Here is a 26,916-nt window from a genome sequence, read left to right on the forward strand (position 1 = left end):
GGGTTACCATGTCTTGATGGATGCAGGTTTGCAGCATAAACATAGCACCATCAGAAAGGTCCCAGACAGTGTAGTGCATGCATGTGTCCACCACTACCAGATCATTTCTTTATATTGTATGCTTTACCTGAAACGGTCTGGTTCATGTTAATAAACTTAATCTAGTCCGGTCACCAGCAGCATTGGATGGCATTTCTATTAGGCGATAGTAGTTTTATACATTCGACAAGCACAGTGTGTTTTAATATTGATGTTTTAGTTTGTAATATCTAGACTGCCATCTCTTATAATTGCACTGGTACCTAGCAAAGCTGCTCACTCATTGGTTATACAATTTAAAATATCTGTGCAATAAATACACTCCACAAATTATACCATCACTACTATACTGCCAAAACCCCTAACCTGCCACTTTGCATGCTACATATCAGATACTGGGCACTTTGCCATTATGTTTATGGTTCTGAATATGCTGTAACCTTTCGACTACTTTCTCTTTGGTTGAACAATCATTTGAAATTTGATTTATGGTTGGTAGACATTTATTAGCATTATATATTCTATATAACATATATATTCGGTCTTGTCTTGTCATAATCTGAAATAAAGCTGCTAATGATCTACATTTAATAGGGGATGGAAATTGCAGTGCTTCAAATAACTTTTTCCTAATCTAGGAGGTATGATTCTTTTGGTTGATGCCACAATGCCTTTTGAGACCGATGACCTACTAGTGTAAGAATAGCTTTTATTATGTTCATAACAAAAATCCCACCGTACCGTTCCCAAACTTTGAGTTGAACACAAATAGTATATAAAAAAAAATATATATATAATGAAAAAGTCCATATCTCAAGAGGTTTTGTAACCACATCAATGAACAGTGGTTATAAATGAATTGTTTTAATAGAGAGATGTGAAAACAGTTTCAAAACCATAAAAATATATTTCACAGCACTAAAATACAGCATCTTTTTTGGCACTGCTGATTATAAAAGGTTCCTTTGCCAGTATTTATTGAACAGTCACTACAAATCAATTGAACGTGTTGTAAATTGTGTTTCAGCTCCGGAAGGTTTATTACACTTCATAGAGAAAGTAGTATTTTACAACTGTGTGTATTAAGTAAAATTAGTGTAAAAACGTTCCTGCTGTTTTTGAAACCCCAGTATGTTACTCAGAGTATTAACTGTCATAAAAAGTTTATTTGAAGAGAGCTCATCTGTGGGAGCTTCTTGAATGCAATTTGTGTTTTGAGCTGCTATCTGATTTTCTTGATTTGTCGTCATGTCTGTCTTTGCGGGGTTTTCTTTCCGATGATTCCTTGCGCTTGTCTTCATAAACTTGTTTTTTAGTAACTGCCTTGAGGGAATGTTTACTTTTCTTCTTGTGTGATGTCTTTTTCCTCCTTCGGGAATCTGAGAAAGAAACAAAAATATTGAAATACACACACACACACTATATATTTTTTTTTTTAACCAAGTAGAAATGGCAAATTCCAACCATCAAAAAAAGTAATTTATGTGGAGATAAATTTCAATGGACACCAATAAAGTTCTCCAGCAATAAGATATGGCCGAGGACTTATAGCAGGCACTGAAATTGGCAGATCAGATGAGCCAAATTGGCATAGCTGAAAATTAGAAAGCAATAAAATATATTGCCAAACACCAACTGATAGATAGTTGCCCCTATATTCTTTGCCTGGTCTTGTCACAAGATGGGTTGAGGCAGGTGGGGTGTCACGTAAAAGCAATAACTAAAACATTTAAAGAAATAGCATATTAAGCCCTTCAGTAGCACATTTGAGATACATTACTAGCAAAATCGCCAACCACATATGGTATCTTGTTTTCATTCAAATAATAAAAAAAAAAACTACCCTTCTCAAAGGGATACGGCTGATCCCTAAATGTGAATGTGTATTGACAGCCCACATCATTGACTGTGTACAGAAAATAAAGGCAGCAATGTAGTAAAGCAAAGCAGTGTTGACCGATTAGTTATCAAAGTGACTTAGGTGCACAAATAATTTCAGTTCTGTGAAAAGGTTTTGGCACCCCTATCCATCTTTTGTTTATCTACTAAGTAAAAAAAAATACATGAAAGACTACAGTTGTATTTGAGGAGTCATCAGTTGACACAACCCGGGCCTGATCAAAGCAAACCCTTCTGCAGTCATGTTTCGTGAAGACCTTATACCACTGCAGTATATTTTAAAAAAGGCACAAAGTGTCTACTAGTGCAGTAGTATTAATAGTCAAATCAATCTCAAATCAGCAAGACTCCTTAAATGCAGAAGTTCATGCTGTGTCATCATCTGCTCTCCAAGCCTTAACACAAAGGCATGGCGGGTATATGAATAAGGCTGCAGATGCACTTTTCCTTAAAATTACCATTGTCTTTAATAGCAAGATCTGTATGCAGCAAAAATGATTTCCCAGTTTTAGCTAGCATTGATCAAAAGTGCACACAACAGCATTTCTACAAATGACCAATATTTTATGGGGCCCACATGCAGAACAAATGCTTTGGCATTTCACAGAGATTTAATAGTAAAATTGCTTTTTAGAAAAGTGAGATAAAGGAAAATAAGTGTTAACAAGAAAGGAAATATTAACAATGCGGTGAGTTTCTTTTATTATTAAAACATGGTTTTAATGATTTCCTTTAAAATTACAGTTAAAAAAAGAGGCCTTACTTAAAACAGCCACATCAAAATATAATTAAGGGCTGCCATGATTCTGCATGCTCTGCAGAGTGTTTCTAAACGAAGCGTTCACCAGTAGATTTCTACTGTCTAGCAAACTACTGTGCCAATGCACTGCTGAACCGCGGCAGGGTGTCAATCCTAAATCCGGCCTCTACGAGATAATGAACGCTGGCTGCCAAAGCCTGGCGATGCTACAATGCTGCAATCAGAGCAAGACGACAATGAAACCTCTGTGAAAACACTTGTTTAGCCAAGATCACTGAAGTAAACTTTCTGCACCAAAAGCATTTGTGACTGAATGTCCCTTCAAAGCCACTTACATCTCCTGGTGCAGATCAACACTCAATTGTAAGTGTAAGCAGCCACTGCATGTGCCAAACAAAGTTATATATATATATGGTTTTCCAATCAGCAAAGCCGGTTTTGGAGATATTTATGGTCGTTTCATTTCAGGCAAGGGAATATCTAAGGCAGAATCCGATATACAATTTCTGTCCAAAAGGTATCTTCCTTCCACTAGTATGTTCCTTCCTAAAGCAGTCAGAGCCAATCCACAACAATCAGAAACTTAATAGGGCAGAGATAAAGTGAGGAATAATCACATAAATAACTTCTGATATCAAGAAGTGAAGGTTACGCCTCCCATGCTATACATAAAAATGGTTTGTAACACATAAACATGAGCCGTGTATTACACTACAAACCATAAGTTACCTGCACACGCAGAAGTCAGCCAAAATATGTAGAAGCCAGGACCTGTCAAGTTACTACCGCAGGGTCATGTGACCCAGCTACCCCGCAAAGCATAGAAAAGAAGAGCAGCCTTCTCAAAGGGCCACGTGCAGAATACATTAATCTACTTTGTCCAGCAGGTGAAACTCTAGATGCAGTAAGCCAATTTCTATTCACCCTGGTAAACCCGCACAATGATAGCATACATACTTAAAATAAACAGTTAGCTTTCCTATGTATGTTAATACTCAGATTAATTATCTGTCACAGATCCTTGTATCAGTACCCTAACATACAACACCAAGAAAAAGCAAGAAATGTGATAGATGATGATGAACCTAACTTTTTGGTGTTAAAAGTGCTTTTCTCAAGGGTTGTGTACCTGTGTGCGTGTTCTGTGCTTTTTTGTGAGTTTTCTGAAACCAAATATAAGCTAGGGGTTTCAACCAATCACCATGCTCTTTATATCATCTACTGTTTCCATGTAATGTTAACAATGGCCTCATGAAGCCTGTAGCCACATCTAAGTATGTTGGCTGAGCCAGGTGCGGAAAACATTATTTACAGCTGTAAATTGTTATGACAGACAGTATTAGTTAATACAAGTATGTAATTCCCTGTTTTGTTTTTTGTAATTGGTTTTCTGGATTATTATTTAATCAGATTCTGTACATTTGTAGTATATGTACAATGAAAACTTACCAGAGTCACTGCTGGAGCTTGAGGAGTCATCAGAACTTGAAGAGCTGGAGCTGCTTTCAGTATCAGAAGAGGACTCTGAAGAGGACTCTGAAGACGATGAATCTGAAGATTCAACGTTCTGCTTCTGAGTCATAATCATCTTGGGAGCATTCTTTAGATGTTCACGTAATTCATCCCTGTGTTCATTAGCACAGAAAGTACTGTATCAACTAAGGCACATAAGTAACAGAGCACATAACTACAAAAAAGTATCACAACCAGTCTTACGTTAATCCCCCAAGGCCAATTGATGTGAAAAAGTTGATAGCAAAACGAGTGTTTTTAGGGTTGTCCATCGGCAACAGTCCCTGGAAGAAAGGCTGGAGAGTTCTAAAAGGAAATGGGAAAAAATAATTACATTCATAATACAGATAACCATAAAACTGCAGTTATACTAAAATACAGTTTAAATAATTAGATAATTTTAATGTTGGTTTACATAAGAGTAATTGCTGTTTCAGAAGATACTGTCTACCCTGGGCAATTCTAACCATGTGCCTACGAGGGAACCTATGCAACATCTGGTGTACTTTGTCTGTACATCCAAACTTTCAACAGCAAAAGTCTAAGATGCAAAAAAACAAACAAAAAAGTTGTTTGGATCAGATGTTGCATTCAATAACACCTTTTTTCTGCAAATTCAATGCTCATGAGCTGGAGGCTATGCTGAACAACAAGTGCCAATTCACAGGATGTAGTGTGTGCGCTTCCAATCCATAACCAAAATATACTGTAGGCGTTATATACATTCCCTGCAGTTTTACAGAAAAGTCGATTTTTAGTAATTTTGGACTTAACAAATGTCATTTGGTCTGAGTTTAATTTTGTCTTGTACAAACCGGACAATGTAAATATATGATCAGTATTTCTCAGCTGCTGTAGAAGAGAATTAACACAACAGTTATCTCACTTAAATGTTCAGTACTCTGATGTACTGAAGTTTCTGAATCCTCATCATTTACTAGAGAAGAGCTTCTTCTGCGGTGCTAACGGGCCTCAGCCTCCTAGCAATATGACAACAGCGTATCTAGCCATCAAGAGAGCCAATATTACCAAGGAAAAATGACTTGGTTATATGTGAACGTAGTTTGCGCCGCTGGTCCCTGAAGAAACAAAAGAAAAAGAAAAACCCCACTAAAACAGAGGAACACTTCTAAATACTTACACGTCCTTAAGTCTTGCATTCAGTTTTGGAAGTCCCATATATTCACAAAGCTCCTGGAAGAATATTTTTACAAATATTCTACTAGAAGAAGTTGTTGTTTCTTCGCTAAGATTTATACATTCCAGAACCTGCGGAAATTATTGCCAAAACGAGAATGCTATTATTCTTAGCTAAAAATGTACATGTACAAATAGCAAATGACAACCCATTAATTAACCAAATGATTACATATCTTAATACAAATAGCTAATCAGCCAATCACATGGCAGCAACTCGATGCATTTAGCCATGTAGACGTGGTCAAGACAACTTGCTGAAGTTCAAACCGAGCACCAGAATGGGGAGGAAAGGGTATTTAAGCGACTTTGAACACGGCATGGTTGTTGGTGCCAGACAGGTGGTCTGAGTATTTCACAAACCGCTGATCTACTGGGATTTCCATGCACAATCATCTCTAGGGTTTAATACTTACACTCCAAGGAATCGAGTCCGTGTAAAGGAGGTGAGCAAACATTTTTGCAACATTTCTCAATTTGTTGGTTTCCAGTCGGTGGATGGTATCATACTGTTCTTTAAAAATATTTTCAAAAGCTTCCATATAATCTTTCTTTAGTAAACAGAAACGCTAAAATGAAAAGAAAAAAACTAAAACAAAGAGCTATTATATTGGCACAAGTCTCATTCACAAAAAGCTTACATTTACGGCGATTTGGTAAAACTCCAGATCTCACAATCGGGGGGAATGAACTGTGCGCTTCCAAAACTACTTTCATAAAAAAAAATGGATGCTTCCATACAAATCCACACTCTACACATGCACACAAAAGCTTCAAAGAACAATAAAATTAGGAAATAAAAATAAAATCTCGTAAATTGAGGTCTAGTCTAAAAAAACCCTCTGATCTGCATATTGAATATATTACTTTGAAGATATTTAGCTTATCAAGGAACTGTAGGCTTTTGTTACTTGAAGAGAAGAACAAAATGTTTTGCATGGGTGTTCCTTGGTCGATGCCTACAGAGTTGATACCTTATACCAAGGCGAGATCTATGGGACACAATAGGTTAAAATAAAAACTAAAGCCATTAACTTACCCCAGCAAGCAAGCCAAAGAACTTCTCGTATGTTCTCTGCTGAGCGCAGCAATCGAGTATCATGTTGCAAAGTTCTTTCTGTTTCAAAATAAAACGTAAATATTCAGTAAGCATTTTTTACTCCACAGCTGCAGCACAATAGAGTGTAAAGTAAATCTGCAGATAGGCATTTCCCATTTCTTTCTTCCAGAGAAACAGTAATAAGCACAATAAAATATAACGGAAGAGGAACAATATATCGATGACAGTACAGAACCGCATTTATAATGTTAAACAAGGTATTTTGGGATATTTCAACAGTAGTAAATGGGTCAAGAAGAAAAACTACCCCAAAAGAAAACAGGTAATATACGTCTACCCAAAGTAATACGCGGACAGTACTATATAAAGTGCACTGATGGGGGGTGGAATTGGTAAGGGAGAGAGAGAGAATGAAAACTATTAGAAAGATACAGTCACCAGGGAGAATGTTTCATTTACAATCATGGCACATAAAGATGGCAGCCAACACCTGACATTTATAGGACAGCAAAACCAAATGAAAAGGCCACAATGCAAGCATCCTGAATGTGACATTTTAAAAAGGATATTTACATAAACTCAAGAATGCACCTAAAAACAAATTGAGTTTTTCTGCATTGCACAGGAAAGCTTCGTCAAAATTAATGTTTCCACTAGGCAGAACTATATCACAAGAACGCATTAAGCCGGAATACCCATGTTGAGAGATGATTAGTTGTGTATGTTTTGGGGGGGGGGGGGGGAATTCAAGGAGGAAAAAAAAAACAATCACTTGACATCTTATTCCTTGAAAAGTTATTCTTGCTCATTTTGTAAGCAATTACTGCCATCAAACTCTACTTATGCAGAATTATTTCAAAACATAAATGCAGCCTGCAGGGTATTACACAAAAGCCAATGAGTTGAGTCTTGTACAACACAGTGAAACGTGGTTTGATCGTAATGAAGTCTTCACCGGTAGCGAAACAAATTAATTTGCAACCTAAATACGCAAACAACGCTTCTCCCTTGTGATTCCACATAACTAAGCATTTTAACATTTTAATTAAATATGCAAGGTTCTACAAGGTGTTCGGAAAGGAGATTGTAAGCTTTAAAGTACAGTTTCACAGTGACCCCCTCAAATTGTTACAAATATGCTACACAGCGCAAATATTTCTCAAATGTAATATCCAACCTAGTACTTGGCGGTTGTGGGTAATATTCTATGAATATTTATACACAACGCAATGGAAGCCATTACTGGTAGCTCTTGTTGCGACAGAATAGCAGATAAAGCGTTTGCTATGCATTGTCCATCACAGAGTTTGGGCCCTTTTTTCTCTAGCCAATTCCTGACACCATGGAGTAGAACGATAAAAAAAAATATATTGAAATGCCCTGCCTCAGACCCACAGTTTATATACCTGCTGTAATGTTTCCTATTCTCTGTGGGATTAGACCATTTCATTGCCACCTATAATTTGCTTTATAATGGTTTGTAAGGTTAATTTCACTTGGAACATTATTGATTGGCAAAATAAATAAAAAATCTCAATATGAAAACACAAAACACATTGCAATTAAAAAGCCATCTGTGCCACAGTAAGCCAGAAGCCAATTGTCATTTTAAGCTGCTTACTGTCCATTAAAAACACAGAAAATTAATTTTTAAATAATGTTCCTCAATACCATTAAGTGACATATATACACTGTCTTCTGAACATTTAAACAGAAGTGAAAAATAACTCACTTTTATCAGGGAATATAACGTTATTCTGAATGTTCCTTATGTAGCCACAACAATCTTGGAAAACTCCCTATATGCAATGTCCCGCAAACTTCTCCTGAAAGCCCAATTCAGATTTGTTACCGTATCACGCGAGATTCTGGTTGATGTAGTGGTGGGTAAGCGGGTGTATAGATATCTCCCTGTCTTCTATGCCGACCACCTCCGCTCCTTTCTCCTCTCTATCTAAGTGATAATCTCCTGGCGAGCTTTTGCCCTTTGGCAGAAGTTTTCCCCAGGAGGTTATGTCTTAGTGGATGCAGACGAAGAAAGAATAGAGAAGTTTGGTCGGCGAGAAGGTAGGGAGACATTCACAGAGAGTGAGAGAGTGGGAGTGAAAGTTTTAGTGTAGGGTGTAGTATCTGGCTTCGAATTGCACGAATTGACGAAATTCCCAAATTTTGTTAAATTTGCAATTACGTACGAATTCCGAAAACACTCTTGACCACTAAAATGTCATTTGTGATATGGTGTTATCTGAGAAATTCCAGTTCCTGTCCACACATGGTATTATGCCAATATTGGAATAGCTGGAAACCCAGGCAGAATGATCTCTTAGACACACTGGACAAACACTGTTGAATAAATCATGACACTGTAATATTTAATGGGTTGTTGTTCATTTGAGGTTGTATTTACCCAATTTTTAGACCTGCTGGGGAACAGATTATTGCTATGTCCTGATATGTAAAGCCATAGAATTCAAAGACAGTGTACTTTCTTTTTCACACAACTGCACCTTTTTGTTAATACTTAATTTTATATTTTTCTTGTGTTTGTCAGCTTGGGACAGTAAGGTGCCCCATGTCCCTTGAGGGGGCAGTATGGCATCATACCGTGCCTTAAATCTATCAACCTCAAAGGCGTTGGAGGGAAAAACACAAGAATCAGAATGAGAAAATCATGGCAATTTGTTGAAGTTCTAATATTGCTAGCACCTCATGGCCTTCAGCAACTCAATCTGGAAATTACTTCAAATTGCAAACATATGCCTAACTGCAGTAAAACGGAAAGATGGATTTTAAGAATAATCATTAAAATCTAAATTGCGGGTTTAATTCGGCCTTTGGGATATTTTGAGAGAGTAATTTTGTTACGTTTCCCTGAAACATAACTGATAAATGATTTTGTTTGTGAACATGCAGAGATGAAGTAGCAAATTTGAACAGTTCAGAAAAACACAATTTAAAAAGGTGCCCAACAACAATTTTAACAAAAAAAAAAAAACCTTTGTTAAAGCTTTGGTCAGATAATATAGCTTATATATAATATATAAGCTATATTAACATTTAACATAGCAACTTAACAAACGGGGTAAGGTTTTCAGATCCTAACAAAAGCATTGAATTAGTTGCTGTTATAATATCATTAAATATATAGCATCACTTAAAACTTTGCATTAGATTTTTTTTTTTGATATTCACAGCACCCGCAGTTTTTAACAAGTATCTAGATAACGACATAGCAAGAAGAAATAAGAATTGTTTTGGACTGCGAAACTTGGTGAAGCAGCAGAGATCATGATTTTTCATTTTTATCTTTACTATGTTGGGTTAGGAGGAGAAGAAAATCTTGTGAACTAGGAGACATTACATAAAAATGGACCTAGCCAGGAAAATATTACAGTACATTTCACTTAATATTTAGCTAACTTTTCTACATTTTGAATGACGAAACTGAGCATAAAATAAACTTATTCAGATGCCGCTGCCATCGTGCCATTTCAGCTGCAAGGGCAACTTATTTATGTCAATCTTGAAGACGTAAACAAAATATGAGAGTTGTTTCTAGTGAAAAAATAAAAAGCTATTTGAGCTGACACTTTAAAGTGAACGATGGATCACACTTAATTTCCTGGGAAATAATTCCTTTATAGTAACTTGTGAGTTATATGTGACGTTTTACGGAGGATAACAAGCGGGTGAACAAAATAGTTCTGAAATTCTAGGTGGGTTGTAAATCTCAAAGAAAATGCATCCAATTAAAAATATTACAATTTAAACCATATTATGGAAGTTGCTATGACATGATAAAAGATCTAAATGATACTACAAAGCATTTCTACAGCACCAAAGATACTCAAATTGGACTACAATTAGCTGTGCATAATGTAAAATAATCTCAACTAATTACATTTACTGCTGAATAATCTAAATCTAAGCATGCAACACTAAATTCATTCACAGCGCTTCCTTTATGGTTGACGTAATAAGCTTTCTGAACGAGAACTGCGAGAATGCAAATTGTTACTATATCTGGAAGTACTGATTGCAACAGGGGGCATCAGTTTAAAAATGGTGTGGTGGGGTCGCAATCCTGTGCATTGTTTCCTACACATTTATGTCCAGCACCTGGATAAGGACACACATGTCTCCTCTTCAAGTTGGTGACTTATTGATAACTTCAGAGTTTGTTCATTTGCAATCAATAAATCTTTAATTCAAAAGGCACAACGTTTTTAACATACACACAAGCTTGCAAATGCGCAATAAGCCAATGAATATACTAAAGCATTGCATATCGCTTCAACATTCAAAAACAACTTACAGTCTGGCTTTCAGGAAAATCCATCTTAATCAGTTTATGTGCACATTCTTCAAAATCTAAACTGAAAAATAGTAAGAAAAAAACGTGAACACAGTTGTGGTGCATTCAAAAGTAAAAGAGCAAGAACAGATTGTCAGTTTCAACTATTGGACCATGCATGTTACAAAGCACTGCTTAAATACGAAGAACCATCTTCCTGAAAACTTTAAAAACAAAAATAAAATAAAAATAAACTTCAACTGCTTTTTTGGCCAACAATAAATGTTGTACAGAGGAAGCTCTACCATGAAGAGATCAGCATAGTCCATCAGATCAATGCATCCAGAGTTTGTATGATAACCACCACTGAGCAGAACACACACAGAACTATACAACAAGCTGTTTTACGCTTATATGCTACAGGGACAAGAAACAAAAACAAGACATGGCTTCCCCTAAAAAAACAAAACCTATTGATTTACAGTGCAGCAAATAAATAGAAATGTATCTTGCTATGTTTCTAGCTTTTGGTAAGCAAATATAAACTACAAATACATCAGCGAGGACATGTGCCCTGAACACACATGAATGGCATGCATTGGCACTCTTGAAGCACGAGCTGCCTATTGGGATGGATAACAATCTCACCAAATGAGCTAGAAAGATCAGATAGACACTTTTTATTTGCACATTTAAGAGTCCGTTACATTTGCGTAAATGCACCTCTTTTTACTTCACCCCACTTCTCCTTTTACCAAAGTTACTAAGACCAAACAAAATCAGAATGAAAGTTTATTATACTATTAAACATTGGCTAAAGTCTGAAAATTCTCTCCAATAGATGCTGTTAAGTGAAATCAAATACTTATTGCAGAAATGCACAAATGCCGTTATAGGAAGCGGTAAGCTCCATTAAGCAACTGTAGGTATAAGTGCAGTCACAGAAAGTCATTACACCAGCAATATTTTGATCCAGGCTTTTTGCAGATCATACAAATTTGGAAGCCAAACATTTTTGAAGTGTTCCTTTTCAGTCTGATGCTCATACATAAATAGTATATGAAACAAAATATACATAGGATGGAAGGTTTATTCAAGCAAATTACACCCAATGCAGACAAATCTAGACCAGCCCTTTCATTTGCTAGTCCCTAATTAAATTAAGACACCTACCCAACAATCTACAAAAGTATTCTTGATGAGGGATGCAAGACGTTGCAAGCTTAACATGTGGGAAATTTTAAAAACATTGGAAGCATAATTTGCTACACAATAACAAAAAATATATATATATATATCATTTACCTTGACTGGATTGCCAGATATATTGTTCTTCGAAATGAAACCAAATTAATTTCAGTTTTGTCATGGATTATCATTTTTTCTCCTAAGAATAAAAAAAAACTGGTTTAACAAATATCCACACCAAAATCATTAAGCATGAAGGCCCAGAAAATATACCTAAATTAAACACATTTCAGGTTCAGTGCTGACTTCACGGTTATCAGATGATACAATTGGTGCCAAGCTGTTTTTTTACCGAAAACAAATTTTAATTAAGAGGGTATTCTGTACTATAACATATCCAATGCTACAACAGAAATGCACGAGAATTGCAGACGTATCTCGTTGATACAACAATCATGTAAATACGGAGCCTCTGAGAATAGAAGGTGGCAAGTGGAAGAATGGAGAATAGAAGGTGGATAGTCAAAATGCTTAGAAAACTAAACTCACAATTGTTGTCAAATGTTTGTCCTGGGAAGTACAGGACAGGGATCTACTGTTAAAATCACTGAGGCTCCATACCCCCCCCCCTCAAATAATCATTGTCACAACTATAAACACTTGTATATTGTAAAACATGACTTTGGGTTCAATAATATGTGATAGGAAGGGCAGGGCCTATTATTGAGAATACTTTAGAAGTCAGAAAGCAATAAATGCACAGACATACATTTTGCTGGCACATTTTATCATGGTAGCAAGCAGTCTTATAAGGCTGCCTGCTCCATGAACGGATTGTTGCCCAAAAGCAGCGATTGGGCTTCGATTAAATTTTTGTTAGAAGCTGTTAAATCAGCCGCTCTCTCTCTTTTTCGCAGAGGATATAGCACATTTAAAATTACACACACTGATTTTCTCATTAACAGAAGTCTTGTGAGTACTTCGAAACACACGTGACACCCTCCAAGAGGAGGAAAGTTTTCCAAATGGCTCTAGAGCAGATAGCCAGCCTTCCCTACTTAACGGTAGGTGTTTTGGAGCCAATTGCTAAATTGTACAGTATCTTAGAACAGACTACTTGTTTGGGGAGAGCGTCCTAGAAAGTATTGTCTGCAGGTGAAAAAAAATAGAGTGAAGATGTATGTTTTACAGGCAAATCATCTAACATGGTGTACCTCATTATGGGGGGGGAAACAGGCCAAGCATTACACAAACTGTTTAATTCCCACACTATCAGCCACAAAAATATAGCTACACCTGTTGGAGAGAATTTCTGCCAACCTGGGCGCAGCATTCAGAACGTGAAGCTCTTAGTACTGATGGGATTGTTCCCCACCCAGAGAGAGAAAAATACGGGAGGTCAAACTAATATGCTGATTAATTAATGCCCGAGGAAGGGACCTAACAACTTGGTCTTGAAAGCTTGCAGTTAAACTCGGTTAGCCAATGGACGGCATCATCGTAACTATACTTTTCTCCAATTTTGTGAAAAGTCACCAATGCAGCAGAATGTGCAAAGTTTCTCTTCCCAGCAAGAAAGCTAAAATGTTAAGCCAGTAAACTATTGCTCCAAATAGAGCTCACTTTTCATGGGGTGTGTTGACATGGCTTGTGAGCTTTGGGAAAAATAAAGTACTAGGACAATGTGCCAGTCCATGCTCTCCCTTTTTAACTTATAACTCTCCCTTATCTTTCTCTCCTCACCCAATTTTTTTTAACCCTACCTGCGCACAACACTCTCCTGCAGCTCCACCACACACACACACACACACACACACAATGCCCAACAGCCTCTCTTTTCCTGCAGACAACACAACTTGGTCTAAATTGTCAGTCACATTAGGAGGGGCAAACAGCAAAGGTCCACTCACAGTACAGGCAATAACGGGCCATAATAAAAACACTGGCTTGCCTTTAAAACAAGGAATTTGAGTCTAGGAGCGTTATACACAGCTTGCTCTTGCACTTTATGGTGCAGTAAATAAAAGTAACTGTGCTCAATGGTGTGAGCTTATTGGTGGTTGGTTACCAGGAGGGCAAAAAGGACATTATGAACACGGTTTTACACTCAGTGTCTTTTTTTAAGACTACGCCAACTAAAAACACACATTAATATAAGAACATCTGGCTGTTTGAACCTGAATAAACAGCAGCGATGAGACCAGCCATTAATATGGATAGAAATAGAAAGTTATATTGTGCCAGACAGACAGATTGATTTTGCTGTGAGATCATCTTTATTCCATATTACATCAGTAATAATTCATCCACAAATACTTTGTGTGCCAATCTGCTATCAAACGTTCTACATGTGTTTCTCTAGAAAGTTGTTAGTATCTCCTGTGCTGATCTCCAGATGATTAATGTGCACTCATTATAGAACCATTACAAAATTCGGCATGCAATATTTTTTTTTTAACAGCAGGGTATTAAGACATGGGATAAATTCCACAAGTTAAAGACCATTCCACTAGTCATTTCCCTGTCCTGAACCTACCTTTCTTCTCCGCATTTTATGGATGCAATAACAAAATTATCCATGAATGGGGGAAAGGCAACAACAAGTTTAACTAATGCAAGTACCGTCACAAGTACCTATGTCGGCTATCCTGAATTGAGGGCAGATATTCCAGCTCCTCTGTGTGATGTAAATTAGCATTACATATTTTAATCTATAATTATCATAAAAATATATTAATGAAGAGCCAAAAAAAAATTGTAGTTTTGGGGAAAATCGGAATCCCACTTTAGTGCAATGTTGAAAATACTGATTTGTAGTCTGTGCAGTACATGACACTGCTACCGATTATAAAACAAAACCAAAGCACCAACCTTCTTCGCCTCCTTCCGCTCCTTCCTCATCTTCATCATCACTGTCACCATCACTGTCCCCTGCATCATCTTCACCTTCTGAATCGCTGTCTCCTTCATCAAGGATTTCTGAAAAATACACAGAATAAGGTGAATATGTACACAAAAAGTCACCACAATAGAAGGTTCTGCCTCGCAATTGCAGCAGCAAATGTCAATGCCCCACACTGTATAGTATTTCAGTCAGCACGTTGCTGCGCTTACACAAAGCACACTTTACAGAAGAGATTCATTCACTAGTTTCATGATGTCGGGACACAGCTTCCAGGTGTCATGAAGAACAGCCTTTACCAGGGCTGGACAGACTTATGAGCTACGTAGCCATGGCTCAGAGTCATCTTATACCCATGTCTATGGATGCAGCCCTACCTGGCTTCTAAAAGTCTAACAAATCCTACGTAAATGTGTCCAGCCCTGTATATTCCTGCCCTTTTAAGGTACATTTCTATATTTCTTGTAAGAAGTCATTCATGTATGTGTGTGGGTATAAATACATGTACACACAATTTTTTTCTGAAACATACTAAATGAAAATGTTTTAAAGCACAAACTTGAAGATAAATTGAGAGATGAATTAAAAAGTCAACAGGTAAAAAAAAAAAAAGTAATCCAAGGGGATGGAAGTATCATGGATAGTCTGGCACAAAACTATTACCAACCTTAAGCATCTTCGGTTACAGCATGCACATGTCGGTCCAGTGCTCCTATGATTCAAACACCCTAGGCAGCTAGAGGAAGGTTTAACACTAATCTCGCAGTAGTGGAAACTCATTTTAACATCCACATGTCACCACTTCAGTTTTCAAATGTTACATCATTCATCGTTTGGACTGGTAGCATACCTTTTTTAATGGTCTTATATTTCTCCTCATTTTCAAGGAAGTTGGGATCCATTTTGAAGACATCTGCAATACAAAAATAATAGTTTTATGGACAGCTGAAATAACGCAAGTATTAAAAGGCATAATAGCATGAATTAAACCATGCAGTAAAGTCTGTTATATTGAGTATCTTTAATGCTCTTTTATGATTAACCTTCAGTGTGACACATTTTTGTAGTAAAGGTTCATATGCTACTGGCAGAAAATAGAGGTAAAACTGTACTGTAGGAAGGGCTAACCCAAGTCACGAATTTTCAGGGCATCTAAACATGTTTGGATATCATATAATCTGTACTGTGCCTTCATGTAACTTTCCTACCGATGTGTCATCACTCAATAATAATTGCCATCATCACTTCATTATTCATCTTTAAGTAATCACACTTCTCTTCTATTTGTATTCATTTAAATGGTGCCCTCATAATGGGTAAACAGAACTTAACAAGTAGTGCCGGGCTCGACAAATCCTATGTCAAGCCCTGAAGTAGTGCATAACCTAACAATATGTATTCATAGAAACAAAAGCTAAAGAGGACCCATCGCAAACAAGCCAACAGCCTATGAAGCTCCTGTAATTTTATATGTTTCTGCTATTGAATCTCACCTTGATAATTGTTATTAAGATGTACACAGCAATAACACTCTAAGCAAGTCCACTATAAAACAAAAAGTTGAACACAAGCAGATTTTCTAATATCTGTTAGAGAGGCTTTAACCAGATGGCACAGCTCCTGGCCTGTGAGCATCTTACACAAGGCCAAAGCGAAAGCTGAAAGGGATAGCAAAATCTGATACAACGTGTAGCAGCAAGTCATTCCACACAATCTGGAAAAGGGATAAAAGTCATCGGAACTGTGCGCAATCTTTAATGACAATGGCGACACTACAAAGTTGTAACCGTAGATAAAAGACGGTGTTTTATTTGCATTGATGCTTTTCTCAGTGGTGCTGCATTCATGTATATTGCCTGAGCCAAAATAACAGATGCCAGTATTTGCTGCACATAACAAGCACATATATCCCCCCCCCCCATTATGTGTAGCTCTTCCTGAGATTTTAGAGGCCATAACCAAACAAATCCACTCAGGGAGTCCATAAAACTTTAAGATTTAAAAGGAGAACTCCCAATGATTGGTTTTATTACTAGCTTCAGGTTAACCCCTTAATGACTGGGCTGTTTTCTTAATTTTTGTACCCTTTGTGACCGAGGCTGTTTTAACGTGTTTGGCTGTAATTTTCTTCTTTCATATTTATATAAACAAATTATATATTTTTTTCAGGGCAAGAAGGGCTTTCTTTAGAGACCATTGTTTTCATCACATTACCTAATGTACTATATATAAAAAAAATGGTGAAAAATTTAAAAACACCGACTTATTTTAAAAATATTTTACTAATCTACAAAAGCTACTGTAAAAACCCTGCCTAATAGATTCTAATATTTGTCTTTCTTTAATACACATTGTTTTGTAAGCTATAGGGCTATTTTTTCAAATCCTACGTCCATGTCCTATCCTATTTCAATCTGGCCAATTCAATTTACCTCCATCAAACCATATATTTCTGAAAACTAGACAGAGATATTTATATTAAATTTTAGTTCCTGGTATATATCACTGTCAAACATCACCCCAGTGTGTATTCAGTAACATCTCCCGTACAGCGATAACCCCATGCATAATAAAAGGCAAGATTTGAAAGGTGTGCATTATTTTGGAATTTTGACATCTGGTCAAACCGGGCCTTGGAACTTTTCTTGGTGTAGCTGAATGCCTCAATTTCATTGATGGTTTCTAAGTTTATATATCCCCATGACTGGCCCCTGATAACCCTTTATGATATTTTACATCCCTCCTGAGACCTCTGATAAGCTCCCCTGCAGACTGATTATAGGTTCTGTGACCAGCAAAATGAAGCACATATACACACAAAAAAATAAAAACAAAAAAATAACTAGACTCCAGTGATGTCATCATGAGATCAAAAGGGGTACCATTCACTTTAAATACCTCAAAGGGATCTCCAATCAAATAAAAAAATAGAAACAGGTGTCCAATACCATGTGCCCCTCCCACTGTATAGACTGTATAAACCTCTAACAAGAACAATTAAGCAGCACTTTGTTAGCCACAAGGAATCAACTCAGTGAGGTGCTGGAGATCGGAAAGTCACCCAAATTATCACATGACTGAGAGCAATAGCAGTATCCAGGTCTGCAAATAAAAAGGTTACTGGAACAAAAACAGAAAACTACGTTTTCACCAAGGGTAACCAACATTTCTTTATATAGTACTGTATTTAATACTTATAAAATATATTCATCCATGCGACTTTCCCTTTAAGTGCATGAAACATTACACAGTCTACTTTACAGACCACACGTGGGGGGATAAAATGAACAAATACAAATAAAAACTGCACTATAATCAATACCCAACCACTATCCCAGCTAAAATGTTACAGTCCCAAGAAATCGTAGCACATATCCGACTCGCAATATTTTTCTTTAGAAAACAGACTTACTGAGAACATCCTCTGGATTATAGTCATCTTCTAAAGGAAGCATGTGTGTGAACTGGTCTTCTTCCTCCACAAGGTCCAAACCATCGGGAATCACTGGGTGATCTTTAAATCCATCCTTTCTAACGGCAAACATGACTTCAATCATATACTGAACACGCTTGTCTATTTCTGATTCATGCAGGATGTTGCGAAGCCGCTCAAATATAGCTATAGAGAAAACGTGGAGGAATTTAGAGGGATACTTATCCACAAGTTATGATACAATTACAATAATGCACAATTATTTTAAATTAAAAGAACGCAAACATAATGGTGATTTTACTGTAATAATCTTTTCTACTTTTTACTATTTAAGCCAGAGAATATCGTGTTAAGTTTTACAGGTTTAAGAAAGGGAAGAAAAGTTCTGTTATTTGAAAACGTATTAAACAGAATACATTTTTTTACTAAAACGGCATCAATTTCTATTTGGCAAGGAAGGTAGAATGTATTCAGAACAGTTTTCAATGCATGACGATTGTGGGAATAACAGCCTAAATGATGTACACTTACCATTTATACCTCTGGGTGTAACCTGGGTCAGCTTTAGTCCACTTTCTTTCAAAAAGCCAATAGAGACTTCAACGCTGTCATCTGTAGGTCTTTCAAGCAGCAGCGTCAACATTTCCAAAGCCAGTACCTCATGGGCCTAGGATAGCACACACGTTTAAGGGGAAAAGGGCAAAAAGTGCTTACATAGTGCCACGTCTAAATAACGTCTTATACATCAGGATGTGCTTGGTGCACAACACAGGCTCTCTCAATATTAGTTTCAAGACAAAGTTAGTTTTGTCTATCAAATGCTATACTGACCTCCATGATATGTTTTTTTTCATCAAGATAATTTTAAGCAAAATCAGCACTTAGTCACTAGTACTGCTGCCATGCTAGTCCATTAAAGAGAGCTTACCATGACATTTCCTTTTTTTGTACAGTATGCCTTCCAATAAGCCATTAAAACCTGCAAACATACTCCTTAATCTTTAAAATGAGTAACTAAAATATACCTTTAAAAAAAAAACAAAGAAAATAAACCTCTCTTCTACCCTTTCAAAATTCCAGGTCATCACCCAGACCATCTTAAAACAGTAACAAGGATGAAAAGAGTGAAGTATTTTATAGATGCTGTCAATTGCATTGGAATCATTAATGGAAACCAAGATCTTTCTTATATTGTTTTGCAATTAACAAGAATTCACTCTTTTAAGTAGACACATTTGTGTCTGCAATTTTCCAGTCAATGTCACTCACTAGTGTACTGCCATACTCAAAAACTACAAAGTATGGTCACAAGTATCCATAATTTAATGCTCACAACAACTTACCACATTTTGATTGATGAGATGAGCAACAAACTTTGATGCCGTCAAGCAAAGTTGCTGAAAAAACAATTTTGCGTTCATGTTAATTAAGGGGAAATCATACTTTAATGTACAAATAAAAAAAAAAATATTATATATATATAAATAAATATATATATATATATATATATTTATATATATATATATATAACATATTACCTTATCATTTCTTCTGTACCCCTTTCGGAAATTAAGAATAAGCCTCTTCAATATGAGCTCTCCAATATGAGGAAACTTTGAGTTGATGATAGCTACCACTGCTGCATACACGTGGGTAAAGATGGGAGATGCACTTTGTGCCTGGAGAACTGATCTAGCCAGCTGACCTCTGCAAGAAATTGTAACCATATTAGTGTATATTGATTGCTTATTAGAAATACCCCCTTGAGACGCATCAAACCTTTCCAGTCTAAGCACAGGACCAATGCTAACATTTTAATGTTATTTATTAAACAAGTAAAACAGCTTAATGCAAACAAGTTGTTTTAAAGGTCAATATGGCTAAGCTTAGATCCCACTTAATGATGGTCACATGTTACACTTCTCCCACAAATATTGAATGCAATATGTATAAAGCTAGGCTTAACATTTAGGCAAATCTCTGGATTTCTGCAAGTAAAGATACACCTAATATAGAAGCAGGTGCCCAGTTTGTGCCATGTTTACAATATACCAATCATAATGTATTATCGTATCAGTTCTGTCACTCCAAATCAATGGTTAGAATTCAAATGAGACACCCCCCGACAGACTGTTGTCCAGCTGATTACACTAGAAGTGCTTTATTGACAATGGTTGGCAAGCAATGATAACTTGTGCCAAACAGACAGGAGAGGGGGTGTTTGCACCAAGTAAGCACTTTTGGGGTGGGGGGACAGGAAAATAATACATACAAGTACCTATGTAGAACTTTACAATATTTACTTTGTTAGTAGGGCTGTTTGTGATATTAGGCTGTCTCTAAAGGCGGAAAAACACTTACCTTCCACGGACAATGTTTTCTTGAAGCAGCTCTTGGATAATATTTCCAATATTAGACACGTTCACTTTGTTAATAAGACCGTTAATTGATTTTTTTAAAGCTTCCCAGCTCATCCTTTGATATGCTAAGCTATCATGCAAAGATAGAAAAGAAAAAAAAAATACAATCAACATACAAAAGTGGCACACACGATAATTAGATAATTATGGAACTGGACAGAGTCAATCTATAGGACTAACAGTAAATCAAAACAAAAAAGGTACAGTGTACTGATACTTCATGGCTGTAGCTGGCTTGAACAACTTCTTTCATGGAAACCAACATTTGCAAAGATCTGTCTATGAAATCGTGTAGTGCATTGCATACATTCATAATAAGAATTACCATGAACACAGCACACAGCATAAAAGTCACGGCTGGATTTTGTTCTAGACTGCAATTTAAACAATAAAAAAAGAGCTCAAAAGAATTAGAAAACAATAAATCTGGCATTCAAATGGGATTCAATTATTCAGCTCCCTTTCCTTTACCTAATATCCGCTTTAGCTAAGTTATTTTTATTGTGCTCCAATGTCTATATAAAAGCCGTGACACTTACTTATTTCTACTAATACATTTCTGAAAATTCACCATTTCAGAACAGAGAGGCTATGGTCAGTTTTCCTAACCTAACCCTTTTGAGCACAAAGACTCAAGAACAAGAAGAAAAGCACTGCAGGAAAGGAGACAGGGGCAAGGAAGTGGTTGGCGATGGTAGGAAGACATCGAAAAGATCTAAATCCCCAATTTTAGGCCACAACCCCCAATTCAAAGATTTAAATTAGGATGGAAAATGTTTCCTATAAGTGGGAGAATATAGGTTTACTGGATAATTGGCACTGCTTTCACTTCTACAAGCATGAAGCTTGCCTTTTATTTCAGAAGAGTACAGATTTTTGGTAAAATAGCCAAACTTTCCAGTTTAAATATAGTATATAGGGGGTACACCATTCATAACCCTATCAACATGAAACAAACCAAAAAGGGTGTATTAGTGTGCGCATGATTAAAAGAGCCTTCTTCCACAACAACTCAAACATTTGAAGCAAATATACAAATGAGTCACACACCAACAAATATGTACGACCTTCTTGAACTCTTCATCTCCCACATGAGAAAGGTAGCTTGTTTTCAGAAACATTGGGGAATTCCATGAGTTTGTCTTCTTGAACACCGCTATGTGTATTTTGCACCATTTGAAGAGGTGTGTATAAAAAAGCTGATCATTTTTGGATTAAGTATATCTAGAATGTCATACTTATTTGTGGGCACGGACTCATTTATGTTTTCGCTTACACACTGCATAAATCCTCAGTGTGCCGTTTCTGTAAGTGGATATTTATGCTGAAACATTAACTTCCCATCAGTATTCACCTTTATTTCAAGGGACAGCTACAGAAAAAAAAATTAAAATGCACCAATTTTCACGGAGGTAATTTGCCAAGACGGCTGTCTTGATTTAAAAGATTTATTTACCTGCTCTTATCAGTTATCTGTTCTTGCATCATGCGAAGTTTGGCAGGAGGTATGTATGCACCACCTGTGCGAGTTAGGATCGGATCCAATTCTTCCTTCTTTTTCTTCACAGGGGGCTCTGCTAGGACCTGGTCTTCCGATTGCTCCTCATTTCGCCTGGTCTCTGGAGACATTTTGTTTCTATTGGGGATACTCTCATGATCCCATCGCCTCCGGTCACGGTCACCATCAAAGTCCTGATTCCTTCTCCTCCTCTGGTCATCATCAGAGTCTCGATTCCTCCTTCGGTCAAAGTCAGAGTCTCGATTCCTCCTTCGGTCAAAGTCAGAGTCCCAATCCCTCCTCTTTCTCCACCTATCATCGTCAGAGTGCTGATAGCGCCTCCTCCTCCTCCGGTCATCGTCAGAGTCCTGATCCCTTCTCTTCCGGTCAAAGTCCTGATCCCTCCTCCTCCGGTCATCGCCAGAGTCGTGATCCCTTCTCTTACGGTCACCTTCAGAGACCTGATCCCTTCTCTTCCGGTCATCGTCAGAGTCCTGATCACTTCTCTTCTGGTCATCATCAGAGTCTTGATCCCTTCTCTTCCGGTCAGAGTCCTGATCCCTCCTCCTCCGGTCATCGTCAGAGTCCTGATCACTTCTCTTCTGGTCATCATCAGAGTCCTGATCACTTCTCTTCCGGTCATCCTCAGAGTCCTGAACCCTTCTCGACTTGTAACGGTCTCGATTCCTGGAACATAAAAAAAAAAAGAAAAAAATGGAGCAGCAATCAGAAATGCAGTGGTGTTTTAGTATAACAAAACTATATTGCACTGACCAATACACAAATAACAGAGGCAAGGCAGTGTTATTTAAAACAGTAATTTTTGCACATAACACTAACTAGCTAGCTGTGTATTTACTTAAACAGAAGCAGTAGGCGAGATTAAAATATTATCTTACCACAATAACAAGTATGAACAAAAAGTGTCATGACTGAGACGCAGCATAAACTGCCCATATAGTAAGATTAAAGCTATATGAAAAGTTTTCTTTGTAAGTTTAGCCAACCTAGAGTAAAATGTGTTTTGCCAGAGACATTTCTGGGTTTATATCCAAACCAAAAAGGAAAACAAAGTTACACAGCTATAAGAAACCCTCATAAGCTATACATTTACTAATAATAGGAAAGACAGTCTACAATAGCCCAACCTAGATAGAACAGGTTTTTAGAGCAGATTGTAAAATTAAGTGAATATCAAGAATATGCATCTACCAAGAAGCTAAGTGTATCCTATCATTGGAAAATTATCGTGGAATACAAATATATTTTTACTGTTAAAAAACTAAGCTTTCGCTGAATAACATTCAAATATATGAAATTGATCATTTTCTTAACATACCTTGTATCCTCTGATTTTTTATACTTTCCATTTCTTGACCTATCATTACTGAATTTGTGGCAGCGATGACCTTCCACATAAAATATACTTATTTCGGAAGATGTTTGAGTAGAATACTCGTATTTTTAAGACGCGCATTACTGCATTGTTATATATATATATTTTATAAATGCACATAATTAAAAATAAAAGTAGAAAACACACCTGTATTTAGCAATTATGTTAAAAATGCTAATTGTTGTAGTCTCAGGATATTTTACCACAGACCGTCCCAAGGAGCTGTAATTATTTTCTAAAACATGACATGTCACTTTAACGTCAAACTGAAACTCTCAGTCTCCCTGATGCGTGTGCGTTTTCTAGTTTCGAAAAAACTTCAGAGAAAGCTATTAATGTATAGTATTCATACTCGCATCGTTTAACAATATCTATATAAAGCACTAACCACTTTGGAACAATGCACTAAACATCCCTACCTGTCTTCCGGAGAAGAACTTTGGTCGGAATTTTGATCAGCTGGTCTGTTGTAGTTCATAGAACTCTGCAAATAATAGAAATTATATTAGAGTGTAATGTGATTTTGTTTTTAGTCTACATCAGTATACAAGATTTGAACATCCCAGAACGACAAGATACAAAGATACATTCTAAATTAATAAGAAAACGCATAGGTTGGGGTATCAACCTCTGAGAGATGACGTAACTGAACGTAAAAGAAAAAGGTCCAGTGACATACCTTGTACAATACCATGGAAAGTTCTAGGCAGAAAAACACTGAAAAGTAATTCAGTGAAAACAGTAAAGCAGTGAAAAACACTGTAAAGTAATAGTGCTTTGGAAAACAGACATGCTAATAGTTTATTTATCATTTAATAAAATGTAAAGTGAGTGAATAGTACACAAATGTAAATCAAATCAATATTTGGTGTGACCATCATTTGCCTTCAAATAACATTAATTATTCTAGGTCCACTTTTTTATTTATTTATTTTTTTACCAGACACGGTATCAAGAAAGGCTTTCTTTAGATACCGTTATGATTATAACACGCGCCCTCCCAGGACCGGAAGAGAGGGAAACGTGGCTGCAAATCGCGCAGCTCTAGGATTCATCAGTGTATAACACGCAGGTAGGGTTTCAGCTTCATATTTTAGTTATAAAAGTGCGTGTAATACGCCGATAAACACGGTAGGTCTAACAACTAAATAATGTTATGTTGACATACTAACACCATGTCAACACATTTCATCAGCATAACAGCACGCCTCATACAGAGCCCATCATCCTGGGGACTTCACCTTGTGAGTTTCTCCCCACATCCACTAAAATGCAGAAGATCTGCTCGTCTCACTACTTCCTTCTCTGGTGCACACTGCCAGAAACAAACAGGGCTGCATGAGGGCATCTCGCCAAACATGAAATGACATCATAGCCAGTGCAGCCACAAGCCTGCATGGTATACTAGGTTCATTGTATATGGTGGAGAGAGCATACACATACATTTTCTTGTCTGTGTACCTAAGGGCTAGGATTCGTTCAGTACGCAAACTACTTATTGTGCTGCGTTTTTGCTTGGGGTGACCCAATCGCGTGAGGAAGCCTTTACATTCTATCTCTGATGTGTCGCCGGGTGGGGTGCCAAAGAAATATACCAGCCCAGAGTTATTCAAATTTTTATAACCACCTACCCCGAGGTGGCAGTCGTTATTCAAAAATGGCAAAAGGAGGTCCCGCACATTTTTCCCACTTGTGTCAACTTAGTCTGGGCAGCATGGGGAATCTAGGTGTCTTTCCCCTCATATATCTAGTACTGCTTCCGCAAAGTTTGTATAACTTTATGCCAGTGACAACTTTGATGGGATATCCTGCCTGAAAAGAAGACATTATGCTTGGGAGTAAATGTTTGGGCATGGAAGTCATACTGGGCCTTAATTTACAGTCAATTGCTGGTCATCTCTGGGGGATCATTGGACATTATTATTATTAAAATGAAGGCTTCTTAGAAGTTCCAAATATCTGGCCCTGGTTATAATATGTCAAAAAAGGATGGTTGATAAAGTCTATGCACCAATGGCAGTGTATGATTGTTTTGGGGTTTTTTTCTTTTCAAAGTTTTGTGGTGACAGGTTTGGCATCTCCTTGCTTGTTCAGCTACCACGCAATGGGCAGCATAGATATTAGATATAGATAATAGGGAAAAGAAATCTCTCAATATCACATGTGATGTCAAGAGTCACAATAAAGGGGGATTTCAGGCTCCAAAAAGATAAACAATATATTGTATACATACCAGAGAGGGGCATGTCAGGACCCCACTCCCACAACCAAAGGCAATCAAATGATAACCTGGAAAACTGGCACAAATGTGGCAAACACTCTACTGTGTTTTCTATTGAAGTACCGGTATTTTTGTAGGGACATCTTACTTTTTATGGGCGTACTATTAAGAAGGCAACACAATACATACTGCAGAGATTATCTAAAACCAAATAACTTTGGTCCAAAGCTAAAATGACCACATATATAAAATATAGAAAAACATCTGCATCGACAATTAAAGCCAGTGGAAGATTTGTTTGTTGGCAAATCAAAAATTGGAAATGTACGATTGCAATTACTGAATTCATAAATGGAGACCACCACACAGCGTGTAAATCCCACGATTAATTATGGTGAAGGGGAATATTCAGGTGTGGGGGATGCTTTGCCTGTCCCCATTGCATTCACAGGACCTCGGCCCCCATGAGCATCTTTGGGGACATCTGGAAAACACACGGACATCTCTAGACACTTTAAAAGAGCATTAAAGCATATGGTGGTCACATCAAATATTAAAATTTTATGATTTTCAGTAATTAAAGTTTACTTTTATTAGTACAAAATGTATTTTTGTTTGAAAAATACTATTTTGTAAAACGTTTTCAGAAACGTTGAAATGAAAGCACATTGTGCTAATGGACCTTGACTTACGTAGGTCTGTGTGTGTATATAATATATTTATGGTGTCCCATCAATCAGGGTTGTGAGACTAGTCCAGACAGAGTCAACTTTCGATCTCATGCCAGTTGTAGACTCTCAAAAATATATATTCAATACAATTGGGGGGTTCTGAGCTACACCAACACATAGAAATGACGCATAAAACACGTTTAACACCACTACTCACTTTCACTTGCGTCACGCTGCTCTTCATTGTGATAGACGTACTGCTGCCGCGGTAGACACACAATAGCCGGTTATAACCCGTTTAGATGAAAGTGTTCCCACAAAAGCAATCAGCGCCTGTTATTTTCTACTCTTCTCCATACGATTCCAAAGCGCGGGACTCGAAAGCAGTCCACACGGCTACAATCCTCCACTTCCGGTTTCCCAGCA

The 26,916-nt window shown here is 37.1% G+C and overlaps 1 protein-coding gene across 1 annotated transcript; it reads right to left on the reverse strand.

The window, feature by feature from the left end:
* Positions 1-887: 887 nt before the first annotated feature.
* CWC22 (CWC22 spliceosome associated protein homolog) lies at positions 888-26,916 on the reverse strand. Its single transcript, XM_053471210.1, has 18 exons — positions 26,708-26,916; positions 24,018-24,082; positions 22,161-22,889; positions 20,646-20,774; positions 19,823-19,991; positions 19,628-19,681; positions 18,816-18,951; positions 18,264-18,470; positions 15,702-15,764; positions 14,821-14,928; positions 12,067-12,148; positions 10,783-10,843; positions 6,447-6,524; positions 5,824-5,976; positions 5,352-5,479; positions 4,415-4,516; positions 4,148-4,323; positions 888-1,418 (listed from the first exon to the last, which is right to left on the reverse strand). Exons 1-18 carry the CDS (start codon positions 26,732-26,734, stop codon positions 1,219-1,221), a joined length of 2,667 nt encoding a protein of 888 aa, XP_053327185.1. The 5' UTR covers positions 26,735-26,916; the 3' UTR covers positions 888-1,218.

The sequence above is a fragment of the Spea bombifrons genome, chromosome 7 (genome assembly GCF_027358695.1).
Source record: "Spea bombifrons isolate aSpeBom1 chromosome 7, aSpeBom1.2.pri, whole genome shotgun sequence".
NCBI classification, from domain to species: domain Eukaryota; kingdom Metazoa; phylum Chordata; class Amphibia; order Anura; family Pelobatidae; genus Spea; species Spea bombifrons.

Bases quoted from the DNA above. Each gene is read 5' to 3' on its own strand.
- CWC22 (XM_053471210.1), bottom strand. From the start codon at position 26,734: ATGAAGAGCAGCGTGACGCAAGTGAAA. The intron at 22,890-24,017 runs GTAGGGATGTTT...TTTATGTTCCAG, and splicing joins AGTTCTTCTCCGGAAGACAG to GAATCGAGACCGTTACAAGT. The intron at 5,977-6,446 runs GTAAGTTAATGG...TTTTCATTTTAG, and splicing joins TCTTTGGCTTGCTTGCTGGG to CGTTTCTGTTTACTAAAGAA.